The sequence below is a fragment of the Sinocyclocheilus rhinocerous genome, unplaced genomic scaffold (genome assembly GCF_001515625.1).
Source record: "Sinocyclocheilus rhinocerous isolate Xijiao unplaced genomic scaffold, SAMN03320098_v1.1 scaffold2921, whole genome shotgun sequence".
Lineage (NCBI taxonomy): Eukaryota > Metazoa > Chordata > Actinopteri > Cypriniformes > Cyprinidae > Sinocyclocheilus > Sinocyclocheilus rhinocerous.
The window spans coordinates 425,961-449,091 of NW_015655581.1; the positions used below are offsets into that span (position 1 = coordinate 425,961).

Consider the following 23,131-nt stretch of genomic DNA (forward strand, 5'->3'; position numbering starts at 1 on the left):
AAATATATATTATATACATAAAAAAAAAATATCAACATATATTCAATAAAATCAGCGAGATACACTGACTGACTGATTTGTACTTTTCAACCCATTCTTTTTCAGAGACAGAGAGACACTCACTCTGTGATCTCCTCAGTAACCGTGTGCTCCACCTGCAGACGGGAGTTGACCTCGATGAAGTAATGTTTACCGTGTTTATCCACCAGGAACTCCACTGTGCCTGCATTCTCATAACCGACCTGAGGAAAGAGATGGAACGGATTGAGCTATGAGAATTACAAACTTTTCAGAGTTTCACAGGCACAATTTACATCCTAATGAAAAATAAAAATTTAAAATACTATGAAATTAAAAAAAAAAAAGTTTTTATTTAGCACACGGTGTGATGCCCTAGTGTCACAGCAGATGTACTGTACATGTGTATTGTATGTATGCAGATAAAGTTGGACATAAGCATATATATATATATATATATATAAACTAAATATTTAGTTAGTTCAACATTTCTCATTTTGTTTAATTTAACTTTAAGTACTAAAATAACTAAAACTAAATAAACTAAAATAAATAAAAATGAATAAAAAAAACTATATAGACATTAATTAAAAAATATAAACAACAAAATGAATCAAATTGAACTCAAATTAAAGTGAAAACAACATATAAAAATTAAATCTAATTCAAAATATAAAAAAAATAAACTATAATAGTAATTGAGTCAAGAGTATGTATTGCTGTCAGGATGCTGGATCTTTAGGACTATAAATGTTTTTAATGAAGATCAGACTGACCTGCACTCTCTCTGGTCTGATTTATATTCAATCGCGATCAACAGGAGTTTCAGCTTCACGTAGCAGAGCCTGCAGAGAAACAAAAGATCAATTAAAACTAAATTACACATAATAGATGAGCAATATTCACATTTATTAGACATTTGTTTCCTTATTTATTTATCTCATTTATATCTATTTACATCAGCAACTTTACAGCCAGAAACGTATCCGAATAATCAAGCAAGATACAAAACCTGTCAAAAGTTTGGACACACTTGAATTTGTCTCTCATGTTCTCAAACTTGAAACTTTTGCTTATATGTAGTTTTGTAGTCATGTGAATTTCTTTGCAAAACAAAAGTTTTTCAAAGTGCAGCGTCGCTCAAATATTGTTTGCATTTCACTACATCATTCCCATACTTCAATTTGTGTTGTTTTAATGAATTTACTCTTATACTAACATTTGGAAAAGAGTGGAAATAACCGCACTCATCATACTTACTCACAAATGGTGGGGAAGGACAAACCCACGAAAGCACTGGACAGATACTCCGTGTACATTTCATTGGCTACTCCCTCTAAATAATACTTCTGCCACGTGTCTTCTTCAATCTAAACGAAAGAAAGTTGTGAGTTTCATGCTCAGGATTCAAAAGGTAATGATCCAGCTGTTCATGTGTGGACTGACCTTGATGTAGGACCTCATGGAGAAGAGGTTAGCCAGCATGGTGGACAGACCCTGTGCCAGGCAGCTCTGGGCGATGAAGCCCAGCTTCAGCTCGGCGAGGCAGATGGCGTCATCGCCTTCCTTCCAGTTCCAGCTCGGGATGTTGAGAAGATGAGCCTGGAGAAGACGAGGACAGAAAGCACATGCATTCAAGGCCTTCTAACTCTTTTGAGATAAGATTTTGTTGTACAGTGTGGCATACTTGAAAATCCACAACTCAAAGCTCCCTCCTTAATTCATCCAGAACATTTACTGAAAACAAACAGCTTGTGATTCTTAGTTTTAAAGTTACAGTAGAAACAGCTTGAAAGCTTCTAAAGAACACGAAAAGGGACAATGGTCATGAAAAACTACATTTTGGCAGTTTGAATAACATTACAAGTGCACTTAAGACTGTAATATATGGCAATATGGAAACTCTCACCTTATTGTGGTACTGCAGCATCTGTGTAATGATTCGGATCTTTGGATGGTAGTTTTTAATGGATATCACCCTAAGAAAAACACACATCACACTTTAAATCTTCTGAAATCCATCAAAAGTTGTTGATATTTGAGTTGCAATAATTATTTTGATTATCTGGGAGGTTTAAATGAAGTTGGCACACTGTCCCACCTCATGATATTGGATGCATCTTCAGCGTCAGGATCTGCACAGTATTTATTGGCTAAGATCAGACAGGCATCGGCCGACTCAATCTAGAAAAATGAGATTTTAAAAAACACAGATCTAATTTTAAAAAGTGAATAAACTTTACAGGATGTAAGTAAATGGGCTAAAATAATTGCTGTTTGCAGCGCTCCCATATTTCTGTCCAGTGAATTTTCTTTTCCATGAGCTCAGATGTTTATTACTGCATAAAGATTTTTAACACCACTCAGACAAATCAGAGCGATTGCTAGCAAATCATTCAGACCAATTAGTGAATCAACTCAAATGACTCATGAAAAACAAGATTCACTCATGAATTAGCTAGTATTCTACCCCAGTGTTATTTTTTTTTATTAGATTTTATTTTTAGATTTTCTATTTTTTACTTTAATTTTAGTCAAAGTAAATGTTGGTGTTTTTATCTTTTTTTTTTCTTCTTTTTTTTTTAATACCGGTAGTTTTATTTTAGTATCAGATTTTTTTGTTAATATTTTGAATTAAATTTTATTTTAAAATTTCGTTTTCATTTTAATTTTAGTTCAAGTTTTAGTAATTTTGCTGCATGTTTTTGTCATATTAGTTTTTGTTTTCTTTAAATATGTCTATTAGTTTTTATTAATTTGTATTTATTTACTTTAGTTTATTTAGTTTTAGTTGTTTTAGTTCTTCAATTTAAACTAAACAAAAACGATGTTGCCTTGGCAACTAGCTGGAATAAAATATATATTTTTTAATATTTTATTTTATTTTATGCCAGTTAACATTTATTTTATTTCATGTAATGAAAATATTTTAATGGTTTTAGTTTACTATAATAACCATGCTTTACACAAGAACAATATCTGATTAAATATTTTAGACAGAGCATGACTAGAAAAATGTACAGTATAAATTTCCATGATTTTTTATGATCATATAAATTTATGTGACATTTCTACACTGTAAAAAATTATTTGATCAATAAGTCATGGTAACATTTTTCCCACTAATTTGTCAAAGCAACTTTTAGATTTTTCAAGTTATACAAGATTTAATTAGATTTTTTAAAGTCAGTTTAAAATAATTTAAATTGAATTCATTTGTACAGACAATCTGATTACTTAAAAAAAAATAAGGCACCAACCAAATTTGTTTTACAGTGCAGGTAATACACACATATTGCTCTGATATTTCCAGATTTTCTATGATTATGAGCAGGCTGCAGACTGTAGATCAAAGCCATACCTTGACTCGAGCGAGATCGTGAGGGTTGAGGACGGATCCCTGGTAAAACTCCACCTGTGTGAAGTGTCTCTTGAATAAGGCTTCCAGCTCAAGATTAGGGGAAATACTGAAAACACACACACACACACACACAACGGCACTGTGAGACCAATACGTTCATCCCACAAAACAGAGCAGCAGGAGCGTTCTTCAAAACGTCTTTTGTGCGGATGAAACCTCCATTCAATTTCAACATTGTACTTACTTATGGAGAAAAACTATTTCTACATTGACATCATCCCTGTCCTTGTGTAGGAAGTCTTTGAGGAAGTTGGAGACGCTCTCCAGCGTGATGTGACCGCAGACGACTATATGCCTGAGAAACGCAACGGGTGAGTATTCATCAGAAAACATCAGAGGTGATCAACAAGAGAGAAAACCACCCAGATCACACGTTACACAACATTTAGCCTTAAAATCATACAAAATCAGACTGAAATCATGTGAAAGGAACCCTGAGCATGTGCTAGTTTGAAGGGAGTCTGGGTGGGTTTTCTCTGGAGGAACTGGATTTATACTGTAACAACAACAAACCTTGTCTTAAGTTTACTTAAAACAACAACAACGAATGAGTTTAAAGCAGTAACAGCAATGCGGTGCCACTTAAGAGTTAAAGACCCCATAAAATCACTATTCAGACATTAATCAACATTTAATGAGCTAAAAATCTGAATAAAATCCGAAGCCATAACGATAATCTCAAAAGATACATTTTAAATACTTGTATTTGCTAAAATGAGCATATACTGTAGATCAGATCACCCTGGGGTGCCGTCTGTCGAGAGCAGGGGTGCAGTGTAAAAAAGCATTTTTTTATATATTTAAATTGCTAAAATGTTCAAAAAAGCATCTATTATATAATATCCATTTCTGATGTCGCCAATAATTAGAGATGCACCGAAATTTCGGCTGCCGAAAATTTTCACTTTCACGTGGTGTGACGCTCTGCGTATTATCCGCTCTATGCGTGTGCGCTCCGCTCAGTCGCTCCACTCAATTTTCTTTTCCATGAGCTCAGATGTTTATTACTGCATAAAGATTTTTAACACCACTCAGACAAATCAGAGCGATTGCTAGCAAATCATTCAGACCAATTAGTGAATCAACTCAAATGACTCATGAAAAACAAGATTCACTCATGAATTAGCTAGTATTCTACCCCAGTGTTATTTTTTTTTATTAGATTTTATTTTTAGATTTTCTATTTTTTACTTTAATTTTAGTCAAAGTAAATGTTGGTGTTTTTATCTTTTTTTTTTCTTCTTTTTTTTTTAATACCGGTAGTTTTATTTTAGTATCAGATTTTTTTGTTAATATTTTGAATTAAATTTTATTTTAAAATTTCGTTTTCATTTTAATTTTAGTTCAAGTTTTAGTAATTTTGCTGCATGTTTTTGTCATATTAGTTTTTGTTTTCTTTAAATATGTCTATTAGTTTTTATTAATTTGTATTTATTTACTTTAGTTTATTTAGTTTTAGTTGTTTTAGTTCTTCAATTTAAACTAAACAAAAACGATGTTGCCTTGGCAACTAGCTGGAATAAAATATATATTTTTTAATATTTTATTTTATTTTATGCCAGTTAACATTTATTTTATTTCATGTAATGAAAATATTTTAATGGTTTTAGTTTACTATAATAACCATGCTTTACACAAGAACAATATCTGATTAAATATTTTAGACAGAGCATGACTAGAAAAATGTACAGTATAAATTTCCATGATTTTTTATGATCATATAAATTTATGTGACATTTCTACACTGTAAAAAATTATTTGATCAATAAGTCATGGTAACGTTTTTCCCACTAATTTGTCAAAGCAACTTTTAGATTTTTCAAGTTATACAAGATTTAATTAGATTTTTTAAAGTCAGTTTAAAATAATTTAAATTGAATTCATTTGTACAGACAATCTGATTACTTAAAAAAAAATAAGGCACCAACCAAATTTGTTTTACAGTGCAGGTAATACACACATATTGCTCTGATATTTCCAGATTTTCTATGATTATGAGCAGGCTGCAGACTGTAGATCAAAGCCATACCTTGACTCGAGCGAGATCGTGAGGGTTGAGGACGGATCCCTGGTAAAACTCCACCTGTGTGAAGTGTCTCTTGAATAAGGCTTCCAGCTCAAGATTAGGGGAAATACTGAAAACACACACACACACACGCACACACACACACACACACAATGGAATGTATTCCAAAGGGAATTGTACTTACTTATGGAGAAAAACAATTTCTACATTGACATCATCCCTGTCCTTGTGTAGGAAGTCTTTGAGGAAGTTGGAGACGCTCTCCAGCGTGATGTGACCGCAGACGACTATATGCCTGAGAAACGCAACGGGTGAGTATTCATCAGAAAACATCAGAGGTGATCAACAAGAGAGAAAACCACCCAGATCACACGTTACACAACATTTAGCCTTACAATTATGCACAATCAGACTGAAATGAACCCCGAGCATGTGCTAGCTTTAAGGGAGTCTGGGTAGGTTTTCTCAGGAGAAACTGGATTTAATTGGTGTATACTGTAACAAGAACAAACCTTGTCCTAAGCTTACTTAAAAAAACAACAACAAATGAGTTTAAAGCCATAACAGCAATGCAGTGCCACTGTAAAAAAGTATTAATTCTTTCTGTTTGTTTTGAATCTCCAAAGCAAAGGTTCATACAGTCAAACAGAACAAACAAAATACCGCTTTGCGATGAACATACAACAGTACAACCACCGCTACACGCCGGAAGCCCAAGTGTCACAAGTAGCACGAATCAGCAAGCGATGAGCGACTCACACGACGCGACAAGCAATGAGATGATTTGTGCCGTTTGACCCCAGACCCTCATAATAATACTACTTCCTGTGGAGAAGCACCTCTGACGTCACAGGAAGCACTACAGCGACTTCCTGTGAGGTCAGAGTCTGCGCTCCTCCACGCCAGACCCTGCGGAAAATAAGAACCTATTCATTAGAGGTTCGGTGTCTTCAATCCTTTGACTTACTTTCTTCCTTGGGTCGAGTTATAACTCCCTCCATATTTCTTCCGATTAAGGATGAGAGCAGCGATTTCAGGCACGTAGCGAGCAAACATTGCCTACATGCATGGGACAGAGAGAGAGACGAGCATGCAGACGGGCCGAGCGCACTGAGCGAGCACAGCCCAACCCGCGGTACTTACTTTCTCCCATTTACTGCACTATAGGAACCACCATATTTCTTGCGGTTTCCTATTAACTCTATGATTTCAGGAACGTAGCTGGCAAACATGGCCTGGAGGAGGAGACAGGAGACACAGGACAATAGAAGTCTGCCAATGCTTCTACCTTCAGTAGAAGAGAGGTTTCATATCAGAAATAAGAGCCTTGAAGGGATAGTTCAGCCGAAATGAGAGTTAAGACGTTTGCTCACCCTCATGTCATTACAAACCCATATGACTTTCTTTCGTCAGCAAACAAAAGATGCATTTATAAATAAACAATGAGCACCTCGTTGCAATATAATGAAAATGATGGATGACTGAGCTTTGAAAATACAAAAAGAAAAGCATCATAAAAGTAGTCCATACAACTTGTGCTCTATTTTTCAAGTCTTCTGTTTTCAACTAATGGATAAGACAAAAATTGAGCTGAATTGGATTAATTTTGCAACATCGACAGTGTTATTGAACTGAACTGAATCAAGACTCGAGCTGAATAACGACACTATTATCTTATGTAGAGAATTGAACTCGGTTCACAAACTGATCAACTTTACACAGTTATTAAACTGAACTAGGGCTGTAAATATCATTAAATTAATACAAATTTATTTTTTACATTCAACATTTTTACATGTATTTAAAAATTAATATTAAAATAATGCTTTATTATTAATATTTTATTAATTAGTTTACATGAAAAAAGATTATGGAAATAAGTTGGTCTTAAAACATTCAGATAAGCATTACATTTTCTTTAAAAAACACTGATAGTTGTTTCACACACACACACACACACACTCACACACACACACACACACACACCACCAACCAAATTTATCATTATACATGTGGCATCTGTGCATTAATGTACATAATATACAATACATAATACATCAATATTAATATTAAAATGAATGTTCATTTTTATTTATAAAATGTTGTATATAATTCATTTTATTCATATTAATGAATATAATTATTTTTCATATATTTAAATAATTACATTTGTATATAATATCAATATGAAAACAATGTTTCAACATGAATATTTTATTACTTTATTTACATGAAAATAAATCATTAGGGCAATAAGATGGTCTTAAAACGCTCAGATAAGTAGTGGATTGTCTTTCAAAAACACTTATAGTTGTTATATATTTTGCTTGTATCACACCAACAAAATTAATAATTTTAAATGGAGCAAATTGGAAAGATCTGTGCATTAATGCAGAATCCGTCTCATATTTGAAGAAGTCCGTATCACTGATTCTCATATTTTCCTGTTTTATTATTATTTATTTATTATCTGTATTGTATAAAGCACTATAGCAATAAAGATGACTTGATTTCTGAAGTCATATGATCGCTTGTCTGAAGAACAAGTCATATGGACTGTAACTTTGGTCCCCATTCACTTTCATTATACGGAAAAGCAGCCAAGATGTTCCTAAAATTGACCTTTTCGAGTTCCACCGGAGAAAGAAACGACATGAGGCTGAGTAAACGATGACAGAATGATCATTTTAGTACAAACTATCCCTTTAAGTGTTAAATACTGGAGCTTTAAAATGCAGACAGTGAGAGTCAGAATGCTTGTATACATGCATTGCCCAGAATTTAGAGGCTGGAAGGTTTTAGGATAAAAGTAAAAGCATTCTGTTTGACAAATATCCCTGTTTGAAGGGATATCAGTGTTGAAGAGAAGAAAAGCCACAGATGTGGCTCAGATCTGCTGTTTTCAGAGGGAAAACGGTGATGTAAAGGAGGAAACCTCAAGAGCCATGTTTAGTCCAAACAAACTCGTACGCCGGGCTGATATGAGCACGACTGTCACCTGTAACACTGCTGCACTGTACCTTTTACATCATTTACATTATTACAGGAGTTCATAAAACTGCCTTCCTAAAGACTGCAGATCTCAAACATTACAGTACATACTACAATTAATAACAAAATCTATTTACAAACTTTATGAAAAATGATTAATATTAAAATTAATGTTAATTTGAATATATTTACAAAATACAATATGATAATTATTTTAGTATATTTATATAATTAGGCAGTGAACTGTCTTTCAAAAACACTTTGAAACACAGATTTTTATTGGAATTTATTTATTTATTTATTGTATTGTAACACATATACCTTTGTCTTTTGTGCAAATGCTACACGAAATGAGGGACCAAACAGACCAATCCTACTCATGAGTCAGGTGTATTAAATATTATTACAGGAGTTCATAAAACTGCCTTCCTAAAGACTGCAGGTCTTTACAAACATTACAGTACATACTACAATTAATAACAAAATCTATTTATTTACAAACTTTATGAAAAATTAATAATATTAAAATTAATGTTAATTTGAATATATTTACAAAATACAATATGATAATTCTTTTAGTATATTTATATAATTAGGCAGTGAACTGTCTTTCAAAAACACTTTGAAACACAGATTTTTATTGGAATTTATTTATTTATTTATTGTATTACACTGACCACATGAATCATAAATGGGGCAAATTGGAATGATCTGTGAATTAATGTGTCCTTAATTTATTTTATGTAGAAAATGTTTTCTAAAAGCATTACTTTACATAGTACAATTAATAGCAAAATCTATTTGTCTTTACAGACTTTATGAAAAATTATTAATAATAAAATGTTAATTTTAATATTTTTGTAATATTTTAAAATATTTTTTGTAATTAATATAATTGTGTTTATGTTTATATAGTTAAATTTGTATATAAAATATTAATTAAATAAATAATACTTTAATTAAAATAATGTTTTAATATTAATATTTTATTACTTTATTTATATGGAAAAAATCATTATGGCAATAAGCTGATCTTAAAACTTTCAGATAAGCATTCAATTGTCTTTCAAAAAGACCACTAACAAAATTAATCATTATACTGTAAATGGGACAAATAGAAAAGATCTGTGCACTAAAGTGTCCTAAATGTTTTTTAGAAAAGCACTGCAATTCATACTACAATTAATATCTATCTTTATAATCTATCTGTCTTTATAAACTTTATAAAAAAATTATTAATATTAAAACTAAAGTGTTTTAATATATTGACAAAAAATTATATACAATTTTATCCATGTTAACTGATATACATATTTGTATTTATTTCTATAATGAATAATAATAATAATAATATTAATAATAATTAATATGAAAATACTATTTTAATTTGAGACAGTCATATATGCATGATGTATGTTGACATCGTGACGGTGTGTATCTCTGCCCTTCATAGAGTTTGTTGGAGTTGGGGTGGGGTAAATTGGGTCGGGTCGTCTAAAACCGCAGTCAGTCATGATTTCTACAAACAGAATTACTTTGTACTCCCTAATGATGGTTCCACTTATCACATGAAATCAACAAATATAGCATTTGAAATATAGAAATACTTTTTAAAAATTACTTAAGAACCAAAAACACGCAATGCAGTACAAGCAAAAACACATGAAGATCTTTCCATCATGACAAGCAGAAGCTGGGAACGTTTGGATTGAATATTTGGATTGAAGCAAAATGTAGGGTTCGTTTTCCAGCTCTGGTTGTCAAGGATACAATGATTAAGGACCTGATAATTGGAGGCAGAAATGCAGGCTGTGGGTGAATTATTATGGGATTGCTTCTATTTATTTAGGCTTTTTACCAATCCTCCGAGAATGAAGAAGACCATGAAAAGGCGTCCGAGGGTTGTTTTAGCACAAACATCTCCATAACCCACTGTGGACATGGTTACCATGAGTAAGTACACACACTCCCAGTAGGAAAGCGGTTGGGAATTTTGGAAGTTTTCCCAAGGATCCCCTGAGTTTTCCACCTGAAAACACACCAACAGGCTCAGTATTTCTACTTAAGCTTTACCTAAGCAATTGTTAACATGAAATCAAAACTGATCCTATTATAGGAATAGTTCACCCCAAAATAAAAAAAATTGCTGAAAATGTGCCACCCTCACCCTCATCATTAGGATGAGTTTGTTTCTTCATCAGGTTTGGAGAAATGTAGCATTGCATCACTTGCTCAGCAGTGAATGGGTGCCGTCAGAATGAGAGTCCAAACAGCTGGAGGAAGCGCTATTATGGATTACGGACTCATATTTTAGTTAAAAACATCTTAATGCTGGATTTGTTTCAGCTTTTGTCTTCTCCAGATGTTAACTGATGGACTGGAGTGCTGTGGATTATTTGTGGATTATTGAGATGTTTTTATCAGCTGTTTATCAGCATTTCTCCAAATCTGATGAAGAAACTTTCATTTTCAAAGCAAATGTTTATTTTTGGGTGAACTATTCCTCTTTCTCAATACACAATCTTGGTCTTATTGTGAATGATTCATCAGTAGCTTTTCACCATCCAGTTCATTCCTGATGCGATTGACTTACCAAATGTATGAAGCCCGCTGCCGTCAGCCATGTGCTTATAAAGATTGAGCACAAATTCACCAACTTTATGGAGTTGCTATAAAAACAAATATTAGAAATACTCACATCAACGCACAACTGATACTCACATGAATCAACATTTTTGAACTAATACTGCACATAATTTTGAATTCAACCAGAGCATATTTTGGAAAGCCTGCTAAACCTTTCATAAAAAACAAAACATTTGCAAAAGAACAGAAATGACTCAGATGACTAAACGTTCTGCTGTATCCATAAACTCAAGTTCTTTGTATAATACTGGCCAATTTTAGTCCAAAAATCATTTCAGATTGTTTTGGCACAGTCTATTCAGTAGATTTCACCTCTCTCCCCACCTCCATTTGAATGAATTACAGTGAGATTATTCATTTTGTTGCACAATAAGCTCTCCTGGACATCTGCGCTAAAGCTTTCGATCTAAGCCGCAGGGAGACGGACAGATTTCTGAGCACAATGTCAAAGATATTCAAGCACGACTGGCAGAATAAAATAAAATAAAAAAATAAATAAAATAAAATAAAATAAAATAAAAACTGTAAGAAAAAAAATCTGTAGAAAAATGGAGAAGGTACTGGTCATTTTTGGCCAAGATATTTTCTATTAAGCCATTTCCTTTAACCGTAAATACAGGTGAAACAGCTGTGAAAAATACAGTAAATGTATCTATATTAATACTGTACATTATACCCTATTTAAACAGACTTTTCTGAGTGTGTAATATAATATAATAAAGATAAAATTGCAGTTAAACTATGTGTCAATTGAAGAATTTATACTTTTTATTCTGTAAAATCATGTTTTGGAAAAAAAAAGACAGCAAATCATCCTCTGTGAACACACACTTTAAAAGAATGACTCTAATGAAATCTACAAAGCACGATATATAAAAAGCAAATGTACCTAGATTATAAAATGTTATCAGATTCATAAAAAGTATGATTTTCATTTAAGATCAAGGATAACGCTAAAGAACATGCAGGTGAAGAATTATAAACAGCTATTTCCACATGAGTTCAGAAATCACATGCTGCACTTGAAGGGATTCTTACCTTGTTTTTAAGATATTTAAAAACTGTAATATTTCTGAAAACTGGATCAGCCTCAAGGCTCTTAAGAACCTCAATCCTGCATGAAAGAGCAGAAGCAAGTAAGAAACACACTTAAGACTCTCATGAAACAACATCGAGACGCAGAACACCATAACACACATTAAAACCCACAGAGAACCGAGTTCAGCTCGTACCTTTGAAGTGTTCGTCCATGTTTAACAACGACACTGATTTCATCAGCCCTAGACACAGTGTACATGAAACACATGTTGCACCTGTCAACATGTGTAATATACAACAACAGAGAATACTGCACGAAATATTGTATCCCACAATGCAATGCGCACTTGACTTTCGCTTGATGCACAACTAATGCATGACGTTTTTGACAGAACTTAAGAAAAAAGGTCTGCCTTTGTCCCTTGTAGTGCTCGTGGTTCGTTTTTATGCATTCCTAGTGGAATACTGATTATGAATGACCTTAACGAATGATTAAAAGGTTAAAACGATGTTTAAAACGATCTTCCAAAGATAAGCTCATAAGCTATGATTAAACAAACATGAGCTAAAAAATAAAAACAGCACTCATTCTTGAGATCTGGGACAAAACAGGTCACAAAAATGGGGAAAAAATCATGCATCAATTAATTATATTTAATTATTTGTTAATAATAATAATAATTATTATTATTATTTAGATGAATTTATTAAACATGTTCATGGGTACTCAATATATCAGATACAGAAAAAAATTCTTATAAATATTGACAAATGTAGTATTGAATGAATTAATGATTTCAAACTCATTTTCAGTTCAATCTATTGAATTTTCACTACAGTCATACAGAACATCTTACAATGCTGACACAATAACTATATTAACAAAAGGACATTAAGTCCATGAAAGCTGAATAATAACTAAAGCAGGATGATGTGACCCCGTGACCTCCTGTTCCCTATAGGAGGATTAAACTCCTTGAACAGACGCGGACATGAAGAACATAAGCTGCGCTTTGACCACGACTTAATTCATGAGGGAGATGAAGCATTAAAGCAGCCACATATAGGCCTCTTCTCCAATCAAAGTAGATTTGCAGAGTTTTATGTAGTGTTTTTCTGCTTTATTACCAGCAAAGGGCAGCGCTTTTACTACATTATGAAGGCCTTGTTCCAAATCACTCATGCTTGTAAAAGTTTACAAGAAGTTTGATGTATCATTTTTTTTTAAACTAACTAAAGTTTAAAAGTTTGAAGTCTGTAAGATTTTTTTACGTTCTTCTAAGAACCAAGGCTGCATTTATTTGATCAAAAACACAGTACAAACCACAAAAAAATAAAATAAAATCAATATTATTAAAATTTCAAATAAGTGTTTTCTATGTGAATATCTGTTCAAATGTAATTTATTTCTGTGATGCGCAGCTGAATTTTTTGCATCATTACTCCAGTCTTCAGTGTCACATGATCTTCAGAAATCATAATAATATGCTGATTTGCTGCTCAAGAAACATTTCTGATTATTATCAATGTTGAAAACAGTTGTGCTGCCCGATATTTTTGTGGAAACCGTAATACATTTTATTTTTCAGGATTCTTTGATATAAGCTGCGCTTTGACCACGACTTAATTCATGAGGGAGATGAAGCATTAAAGCAGCCACATATAGGCCTCTTCTCCAATCAAAGTAGATTTGCAGAGTTTTATGTAGTGTTTTTCTGCTTTATTACCAGCAAAGGGCAGCGCTTTTACTACATTATGAAGGCCTTGTTCCAAATCACTCATGCTTGTAAAAGTTTACAAGAAGTTTGATGTATCATTTTTTTTTAAACTAACTAAAGTTTAAAAGTTTGAAGTCTGTAAGATTTTTTTACGTTCTTCTAAGAACCAAGGCTGCATTTATTTGATCAAAAACACAGTACAAACCACAAAAAAAAAAATCAATATTATTGACTATATTGACAATATTATGAATTTTTTGCATCATTACTCCAGTCTTCAGTGTCACATGATCTTCAGAAATCATAATAATATGCTGATTTGCTGCTCAAGAAACATTTCTGATTATTATCAATGTTGAAAACAGTTGTGCTGCCCGATATTTTTGTGGAAACCGTAATACATTTTATTTTTCAGGATTCTTAGATTAATAGAACTTTTAAAAAACAGCATTGATTTGAAATTGAAATCTTTTGTAACATTATAAATGTCTTTACTGTCACTTTTGATCAATTTAATGCGCCCTTGCAGAATAAAAGTCTAAAAGGTTCTGAGCAGCTAAGCTTTAAAAACAGATTCGACGCAGTACTCAGACTTTCTCAGACAGACGGTGACAGTCGAAACAAAGAAATCCTGGAAGTCTCCTGAAGTACAAACTCAATCCCAAACTCGTTTAGAAAATGGGTTTCGACTTTCGACTCCAACAATTACTCCAAACAATTAAATGATTTTTCATTACTCTGAAAAATCACGAATAATCCAGTGAAAGTGCTTGTTCTGCGATTAATTAAACACACTTTGCAGGTTAACACTTGCTCCAAGAACAGCATCTGCGTCCTGCTTCATTACAACAGACAATAATTCTGACCTAAATTAGTGAAAACAGTCTGTAATTGCAAAATAATGAATGAACCTGTCTGTTTCCGAGCAGCTGAATGATTCCTGCTGTAGTTTTATGATTATTCAGAGGTTTAGATGTTACCTGAGCTGCTCATGCCCTCAAAAGACCTCAAACATGATGCATGAGAACAAACAATCAGCTATTTTAAACAGTAGGAGGATTTCTAGAGAACGTCGCTCTAATTCCCAGCACGCCAGAGATCACAAATCCCAGCGAGCTGCTGAATAAACTGATTTGGTGTAACGGATGGTGTGTTACAGATTGTGTTTACTGACAGATTAAGGGTAATGCATGTAATGTCCAGCAGGTGGCGCTGCAGACCTTTATCTAATAATATCTTCCGATGAGTTTTACATTTCTAACACCCTCTGGTCATAATCTGATGAAATAATCAGGTATTAAAGGTAAAGTGTCAGTAATAGGAGAGTGCTTTACCCAGCCAGCTCCTGTTCAGATACACGGACACAAACACGGGTGGGACGGTGAAGAAATCCACCACTGAATTCACCTCCAGCCAGAACCACAGCTTATCATTGGCTGCGATGAACTGCCAGAAGGCAGAAAAGAAAGACAAAACACGTCAGTCAACAAACGCATACAAATAAACCAGTTTTATAGTTAATTAAAAAATAAAAGTGTTTTTGGCAATTGAAATAAAGCTTAAATAAAATTAAATAAAATATAAATAAATACTAAAAATATAATAAAATATAAAACAAAAGTAAAAAAATGAGATAAACTAAAGTTAAAACTACAACTTAAATAATAATAAATAAAAATAAAATAAAATACATAAGTTTAAGTTGAAGTACTAAAATTACTCAAACTTAAATAAAAACAAATCAGAGCTGTACAGAAATATTTTTCTAATATTTAACTATTAAAAATGACAAAAATACAAAATTATAACTAAAACAAAATATGAACATAAAAGCTAATTCAAAACATTAAGAAATACACAATAGAATATAATTAATACTAAAATAACACTGAAATAAACTGAATAATATAATATAGTAATATTAAATATTAAAAATACAAATATTAGATGAAAAACCTATACTTAAATTTTTTTTAATGAAAATTAAGTTAATACTTAACTAATTAAAATGACAAAAAAATAACTAAAGCTTAAATTAAAATAATATATAAAAATAAAAGCTAACTCATACTATTAATAAATATATAAAAGTATATAAATAATACTAAAATAACACTGAAATAAACTGAATAATAAAATAATAAAATATTAAAAATATAAATATTAGATGAAAAGCCTATACTTAAAAAAATCTTCAATTAAAATTAGAAATACATGCGTTTAAACTTAAGTACTAAAATTACTAAATCTGGAATAAAAACAAACCAAAGATATACAGAAATATTTTTCTAATATTTAACTAAAAAAAATATCCAAAAAAAACAACTACAAAAACTTTAAGTAAAATTACATTATACCAATAAAAGCTAATTCAAAATATTAACAAATGGTATATAAAAAATACTCAAATAACACTGAAAAAAAAAAACGAATGGTAAATAACTGCATCTGTAAGTGTGTACAGTACATGACAAATAAACATACACGCAGTCCAAAGTACAAGAGGAAAAACACATTGAAGGCCATATCGATCTGCAGCCAGTAGTCCTTGTCGAAATGCTGACAGGATTCGATGGGTCTGTTTAAACACAGAAAAACAGACCGCAGTTCACTTTAATGAAGGTTCAGTGAAATACAGTATAAATCATTCAACTTTACTGCAATAACCTGCAAGTAAATACCGCATGTTTAATGTAAATGATCTTACACTAATTTTATACATTACACATTAAAAGTTTGAATCTTTAACATTTGCATTAAGCATTATTTCATTAAAGCATTGGCTGATCGATCAATACATTTTAGTAATAATGAATCCCCTCATTTCATAAAATTATAATGCAGCTCTCATTTAGACGTTAAATGCATCTTATTCCCGACAGCGAAAAGAATTAACATCATTATGAAGCAGAAAACCAATCAGAAATATTATGAATTATTAAAGCAATGATATTATGACTCTGATGTGTGCTATTATATGACATACAGTAGGTCCATGTTTTTTTATCCCCTGAAGGCAAATAGAAGAGTCTTTTTCCATGTAAATATTTACTGCTAATAACGGTCGGCACATGTACAGCACGAATACTTTTTCTTATACTAAATGACGGCAGGTAGACAGTGTAAGCTATATATCTGAAATGTTCTGATTGTCTTTGGTTTCTCGTAATGATGCAGACGCTCAGGACAGATCCAATGACTGGGTAATTGGTAACAGAATTAGATGCCTTGTTTGAATTCAGTCAGAGGCAGTCTGTGTGGACAGAGAGAGGACGAGAAACACAAGCAGAACGAGATCTGAGCTTCAGCGTAACAGAACCGTTCTACAGCGCGTTCAAATGAAAGAAGAAAAACTAAAGATCGATGGACGGACCAAAGAATGGATAGGAGTGCATAAAAGAAAATGAAGACTATCTTAGGACCATTTAGTATTTTTGTTCTACATTATGACTTTATGTTCAAGGAAATTAAGCAGATTTACCCACCAAAGTCTCATTATTGCAAAGAATCTGGACATTTTACTTTTACTTGGTTTTTTCTCTCATTACTATAATACAGTATTTCTTTACTGAAAATACCGTGTAGCGTCTGGACCAATCAAACACACAATTTTTCATTTGATTATGAGCTGATTCGCTACAACCGAATTACTAAACTCTCAGCCAACAAACAAACCCCAAGTATATAAAATAAATCTAAACAGCATATTAACAATCATTATCAGAACTGCTTTATAATTATTATTATCATTAGATTTTGATAGTTTATGTAACATAACATGTATATGCAAATTTAAAGTGGAATATATACATTCATTAGTAATTAACAGAATTTAATATCAATCAAAATATGTGATATATCAAAAATATTTATATATATTGATACAAACTTTTTATATATATATAGAGTTGACATATATTCTGACTGATATATATGCATTACAGTACATGTCTGTTAATGACTAATAAAAGTGAAATACTTTTAATTCAATTATGCGTTCTTATACATCAATTATTTTGTCAATTCTATTATATTCAGGAAACTGGTCAGCATAACATCATAGGGCTGTCACTCACTAATGATTATTTTGGTAACCGACTAATCGGTCGATTATTCTGATGATTAATCGAGTAATCAGATTTTTTTTTTTGTGGTAATAAAAATAGACCTAAGCGAACAATAGACTTTAAAATGACTTAAAATACATATATAATAGCAATGAGGCAATAATAATGGGTTCAAATAAAATATCAAAAGCAAGTAATCATATTGTTTTATTAAACAAAGTTAACTACATAATGTAATAAAACAATATAATCAACTTATGTACATTACATCAGCATACAGTTTATTAAAAGCAATAAAACAAATGCTACCTTAATGTATAGGCCTAAACACTTTATTTAAATCTGTTTTATTTTAATATATTTTTTACATATTACAGTAATGACAATTAACTTTTTTTTAAATTAATGTTTTGGGAGGAAATGTCAAAAAAATAAATTTTTATAAAAATCATAAAAAGTTTCATAAAAATATCTACAGAAAAAAACGTAAATCCTAAAAATAAATATTTTATATATATATATATATATGAAGCGGTTCAGAGATCAGTGTGCTGATGTTTCCTGCGCTACAGCAAACTCTGCTCCAGTCTGTTATTCCGGTGGATTGGGTTTGACTCTAGTGTAAGCGATTCAACGCTTCTGTACAAAGGCTGTGAACATCAAAGGACCCGCGAGAGAACAGCGAGCTGTGAAACTCTCAACCTGAAGGAGTTTCAGAACAGCTGCAGGACTGAGAAATGCAACTCTATCTAGCTCTGTTTGCCTGGTTCTGTTCCCGCGGGTCAGAGAGACGCACCCGAGCTCTCAGTGACACGACTGAACTGAAACTCAAGCCCGGCTTTAATTAAGAGACATTTAACGTAAGTAATACTTCACAGTAAGCTCAGGTCACAGGCCACATCCAACTTCACATACACAGCAAATGCGAAAAACAACTCACAACTCAACAATCAGCTCTGCTCCAGTTCAGCTCATGAGTGAGAATTTGAACTGAATCGGCCAAAGCACAGGAAACTGAACGAGAATGAGAATAACAGGAAAATGAACCTATTCAATTAGAATTAAAATTCAGATGATGAAAGTAAGTGTTCTTCCACCCTAGAGATCGAACTATCTATCTATTTATCTATCTATCTATCTATCTATCATCATCCAGCCACTCATCAATCCATCCATCCATCTATCTAGCCATTCATCATCCATCCATCCAGCCACTCATCAATCCATTCATCATCCAGCCACTCATCAATCCATCCATCCATCTATCTAGCCATCCATCATCCATCCATCCATCCAGCCACTCATCAATCCATTCATCCATCCATCCATCCATCTAGCCATTGATCCATTCATCCAACCATCCATCCATCCATCCATCTAGCCATTCATCATCCATCCATAAATTTTTCTAGCCATTCATCATTCATCTATCTATCCAATCATCCATCCATCCATCCCTCCATCCAATAATCCATCCATCCATTGATCCATTTATTTATTGATCAATTCATTCATCCATCCATCAATCCATTCATTCAGCCATCCAGCCAGTCATTATCCATCCATAAACCTATCTATCTAGCCATCCATCCATTCATTCATTATCCGCCCGTCCGTCTATCTATCTATCTATCTATCTATCTGCAGTCCTTTCTGATATATCTGTTGCACTTTCCTCATTCACACAATCAACATTCATCATCAGTGATATTCACAGGACCTTCATGAACGCAGGAGAGTTTGTGGCATGTGTTTGGGTCACACTTCTTGCAGGCAAACAAATGTTGAGATTCAAGGCTACAGAGAGGCCGAAATGGCGCTCGCCCACGTCTGTACCTGCTGTGTCTCTGACAAACAAACCCACTCATATTCTAATGCGGTTTCATCACATGCTCTAATGCCGTCCTGCGGCTGTGACCCGATGCCCCGCTGCAGGTTTATAGCGCTCAGGAAAATTAAACACTGCTAGCCAGAGGCCAATGTCTCAAATGAAATTGTTAAATCCCCCATGATGCACTAATGAGGAAGAGGATAAGGCTCACTTCCTGTGTCAACAGGTCTGTTTTGAGCAGGACGGCATGAGTGCGTGTTTCTAATTCTGAACAGGACATGCTATACAGATATGAAAGATCTGAAAGATTACAACACAATAAGGTCAGAACAAGATGTACTGAAACAAGCAAAACTGTTCTGAAACAGACATTGCTTTTGATCTTTATGATACTGAAATAAAACGTGTAAGTACAAATTTATGCATGTGTTTATGCTTTTATAATGTTCAAAGGAATAGTTCACCCAAAAATGAATATTTGCAGAAAATATGCTCACCCTTGCTTGATCTGTGCAGATTCTTTCCTGATTCAGACCAGATTACTTTTTCACTGGAGGAAGGGTTATTTTAGCCGGAAGTAACAGTTTTAAAATTTAAAATGTCTTAATGATAGATTTGTTTCAGCTTTTATCTTCTCCAGTTGTTAATTGATGGACTGGAGTGCTGTGGATTACTTGTGGATTATTGTGATGTTTTTATCAGCTGTTTGGACTCTCATTCTGACGGCACCCATTCACTGCAGAGCATCCATTGCTGAGACACTGATGCAATGCTACATTTCTCCAAATCTGATGAAAAAACAAACTCATCTATCTTGGATGGCCTGAAGGATTTTCATTTTTGTGTGAACTATTCCTTTAAGACGACACAAAGTAGCCAGGATCACAACACACGGTTCAGTGTAAGTCTATCTGCCAATGTCATTTCATACATACTAAATTGCATTTGTATTTAACCTGAAGTGATGCAATTAGGTTAATTTGGTTTCCTTATCATTTACACACTGTCATGTCTTTCCAAACCTGTCAATGACACCAGAAGTAATTGGTTCTCGTGTCCTGTGACCAATTGAAACACAGTGGAAGGAGATTTGAGAGCTCAGATTTTCAGCAAATGATTATTTATTATACAGTATGATAAATATATAGTGCACAAGTCAAATAAACTACTTTATAATACTTTTTTGGAGCTTGACGGCATCTGTCCTCATGTACTTTGAGTGAATGGAAAGATACTCATTGTAAACTATTGTTTTAATGAGTTCTAAACCACCAGATGATTTCTGACAGATGCACCTGCTGATGTTTAATGTAATGACCGGTTCTGCTTTAATCGCAGTCTATTCAGAGGAAAAACTGCATTAGAGAAACAAACATGCGCTGCCCGTGGCGTAAACCGGTTGTGTCATAACGTTCTTCACCTTTATGAGCTCGCTGATGTGTGAGATGTTTGAGGACGTCAGTTTGCCCCCCGTATGTTCAGTGGTGACGCTCTAAACTCGCTCTCTGTGTTTCTATTCCTAAATCTGTCTGTCGAAGCCCAAGGGACGATTCCTTCCGCCCCAGTCCCCATCACTTATTCATGGATACAGTCCACGATGAACTTTTGAACATTGGGAAAATGTATCATAAATGTTTATAGATAGATAGATAGATAGATAGATAGATAATTTATAGAGCTCTATAAAATTCAATTTATTTATTTAATTTTTTTCTGCATTCTGTATTAATGGTTTAATTTACATTTAATTCTCAAAAAAGGTACCTAATCAACTGAATAGAAATAAAAAAAAAAAATCAATAATTTATTAAAATCTTAAAACTAATAGTGCCATATGAAATTAATGTATTTATTTATCTATCTATCAGAAATTCAGAAATTTATTTAATTCTTCTGGAAATTCTGTGTTTTATGAAATTCTGTGTTTTATGATTTAATACCCATAAATGTTTATAGATAGATAGATAGATAGATAGATAGATAGATAGATAATTTATAGAGCTCTATAAAATTCAATTTATTTATTTATTTATTTTATTTTTTTCTGCATTCTGTATTAATGGTTTAATTTACATTTAATTCTCAAAAAAGGTACCTAATCAACTGAATAGAAATAAAAAAAAAAATCAATAATTTAATAAAATCTTAACACTAATAGTGCCATATGAAATTAATGTATTTATTTATCTATCTATCAGAAATTCAGAAATTTATTTAATTCTTCTGGAAATTCTGTGTTTTATGAAATTCTGTGTTTTATGATTTAATACCAGTGTTTTGGTATCATTGAGATACTATTATAGTTTTTATTAAGATTTTCAATTGCTTTTTATTTTTATGTTTTCTGCTTTCATTGTAATGTTAGTTAAAGGTTTAGTAATTTTGCTGTTTTTGTCATTTTTGTTAGTTTTTTTTTCTTAAATATGTCTATAGTTTTCATTATTTATTATTTCAGTTTTAGTTTTAGTTATTTTAGACCATCAAGTTAAATAAAATGAAAAATGAGAAATGATGCCTTGGCAACTACCTGAAATTAATACATTTAAGTTTTTTTTTTTTTTTTTTCATTTTAATTTCTTTCAGCTATTTTGATTTATTTAATTTATTTTTATTCAACTATAATAACCCTGTTTAATACAAATGTATTGTTCAAAACACTGACAACCATATGAATGCATAAAACTTTAATTTTAACTTTTAAAAGAAAAAAAAATCCTTTAAAAATGTAATCAAATAAAATTTGAACAATTTCATGTCAAAGGCTTATTCATAATAAATGCAAAACAAATCACTGTCAAAATGTCCATTTGACCAGACCAGAACATTCAAGTTAAATGAAAACCAGATTTACTCACTCAAGAAATTGTTTACAATGAAAATTCATGAATGTTTTGACTTTTATTATTCAATTTAAAGCATGTATTATAGTCAACTACTGAGCCATTTTATAATTTGCATTTTAATTACTTGCATTTGTTAAAGTTGGTGGTTAATTTTGAACCCTGAATTTAAATGCACAGGAATAAAATAAGACATATACTCACTTTGAGGAGTCGGTGAAGTAAATCACAAGTGCTCCGATGCTCAGAGCAAAGACAAGCACCACCTGAAACACACAAGACAACAAAACACGTCTGTTACTTTAAATGAAACAGTGACATGCTGTCAATTAGCACTGTTTATAAAAGCAAACACTTCTTTAAACGTTCGTGTGTGTGTGTGTGTGTGTGCAAGTGCTCCCTCAGAGCAAAGACAAGCACCACCTGAAACACACAAGACAACAAAACACGTCTGTTACTTTAAATGAAACAGTGACATGCTGTCAATTAGCACTGTTTATAAAAGCAAACACTTCTTTAAACGTTCGTGCGTGCG

The 23,131-nt window shown here is 32.4% G+C and overlaps 1 protein-coding gene across 1 annotated transcript in view; it reads right to left on the bottom strand.

The window, feature by feature from the left end:
• Nucleotides 1-23,131, bottom strand: part of LOC107718678 (calcium-activated potassium channel subunit alpha-1-like) — a 103,466-nt gene that overhangs the window by 28,050 nt on the left and 52,285 nt on the right. The window contains exons 3-16 of the mRNA XM_016525867.1: nucleotides 22,801-22,862; nucleotides 16,343-16,436; nucleotides 15,193-15,304; nucleotides 12,141-12,216; nucleotides 11,050-11,125; nucleotides 10,315-10,485; nucleotides 6,609-6,700; nucleotides 5,650-5,760; nucleotides 5,469-5,574; nucleotides 2,120-2,202; nucleotides 1,928-1,997; nucleotides 1,465-1,620; nucleotides 1,279-1,388; nucleotides 795-863 (exon numbers count right to left, since the gene is read on the bottom strand). Coding sequence (XP_016381353.1) covers nucleotides 795-863; nucleotides 1,279-1,388; nucleotides 1,465-1,620; nucleotides 1,928-1,997; nucleotides 2,120-2,202; nucleotides 5,469-5,574; nucleotides 5,650-5,760; nucleotides 6,609-6,700; nucleotides 10,315-10,485; nucleotides 11,050-11,125; nucleotides 12,141-12,216; nucleotides 15,193-15,304; nucleotides 16,343-16,436; nucleotides 22,801-22,862 — 1,388 coding nt within the window. The remainder of the gene's footprint in view (nucleotides 1-794; nucleotides 864-1,278; nucleotides 1,389-1,464; nucleotides 1,621-1,927; nucleotides 1,998-2,119; nucleotides 2,203-5,468; nucleotides 5,575-5,649; nucleotides 5,761-6,608; nucleotides 6,701-10,314; nucleotides 10,486-11,049; nucleotides 11,126-12,140; nucleotides 12,217-15,192; nucleotides 15,305-16,342; nucleotides 16,437-22,800; nucleotides 22,863-23,131) is intronic.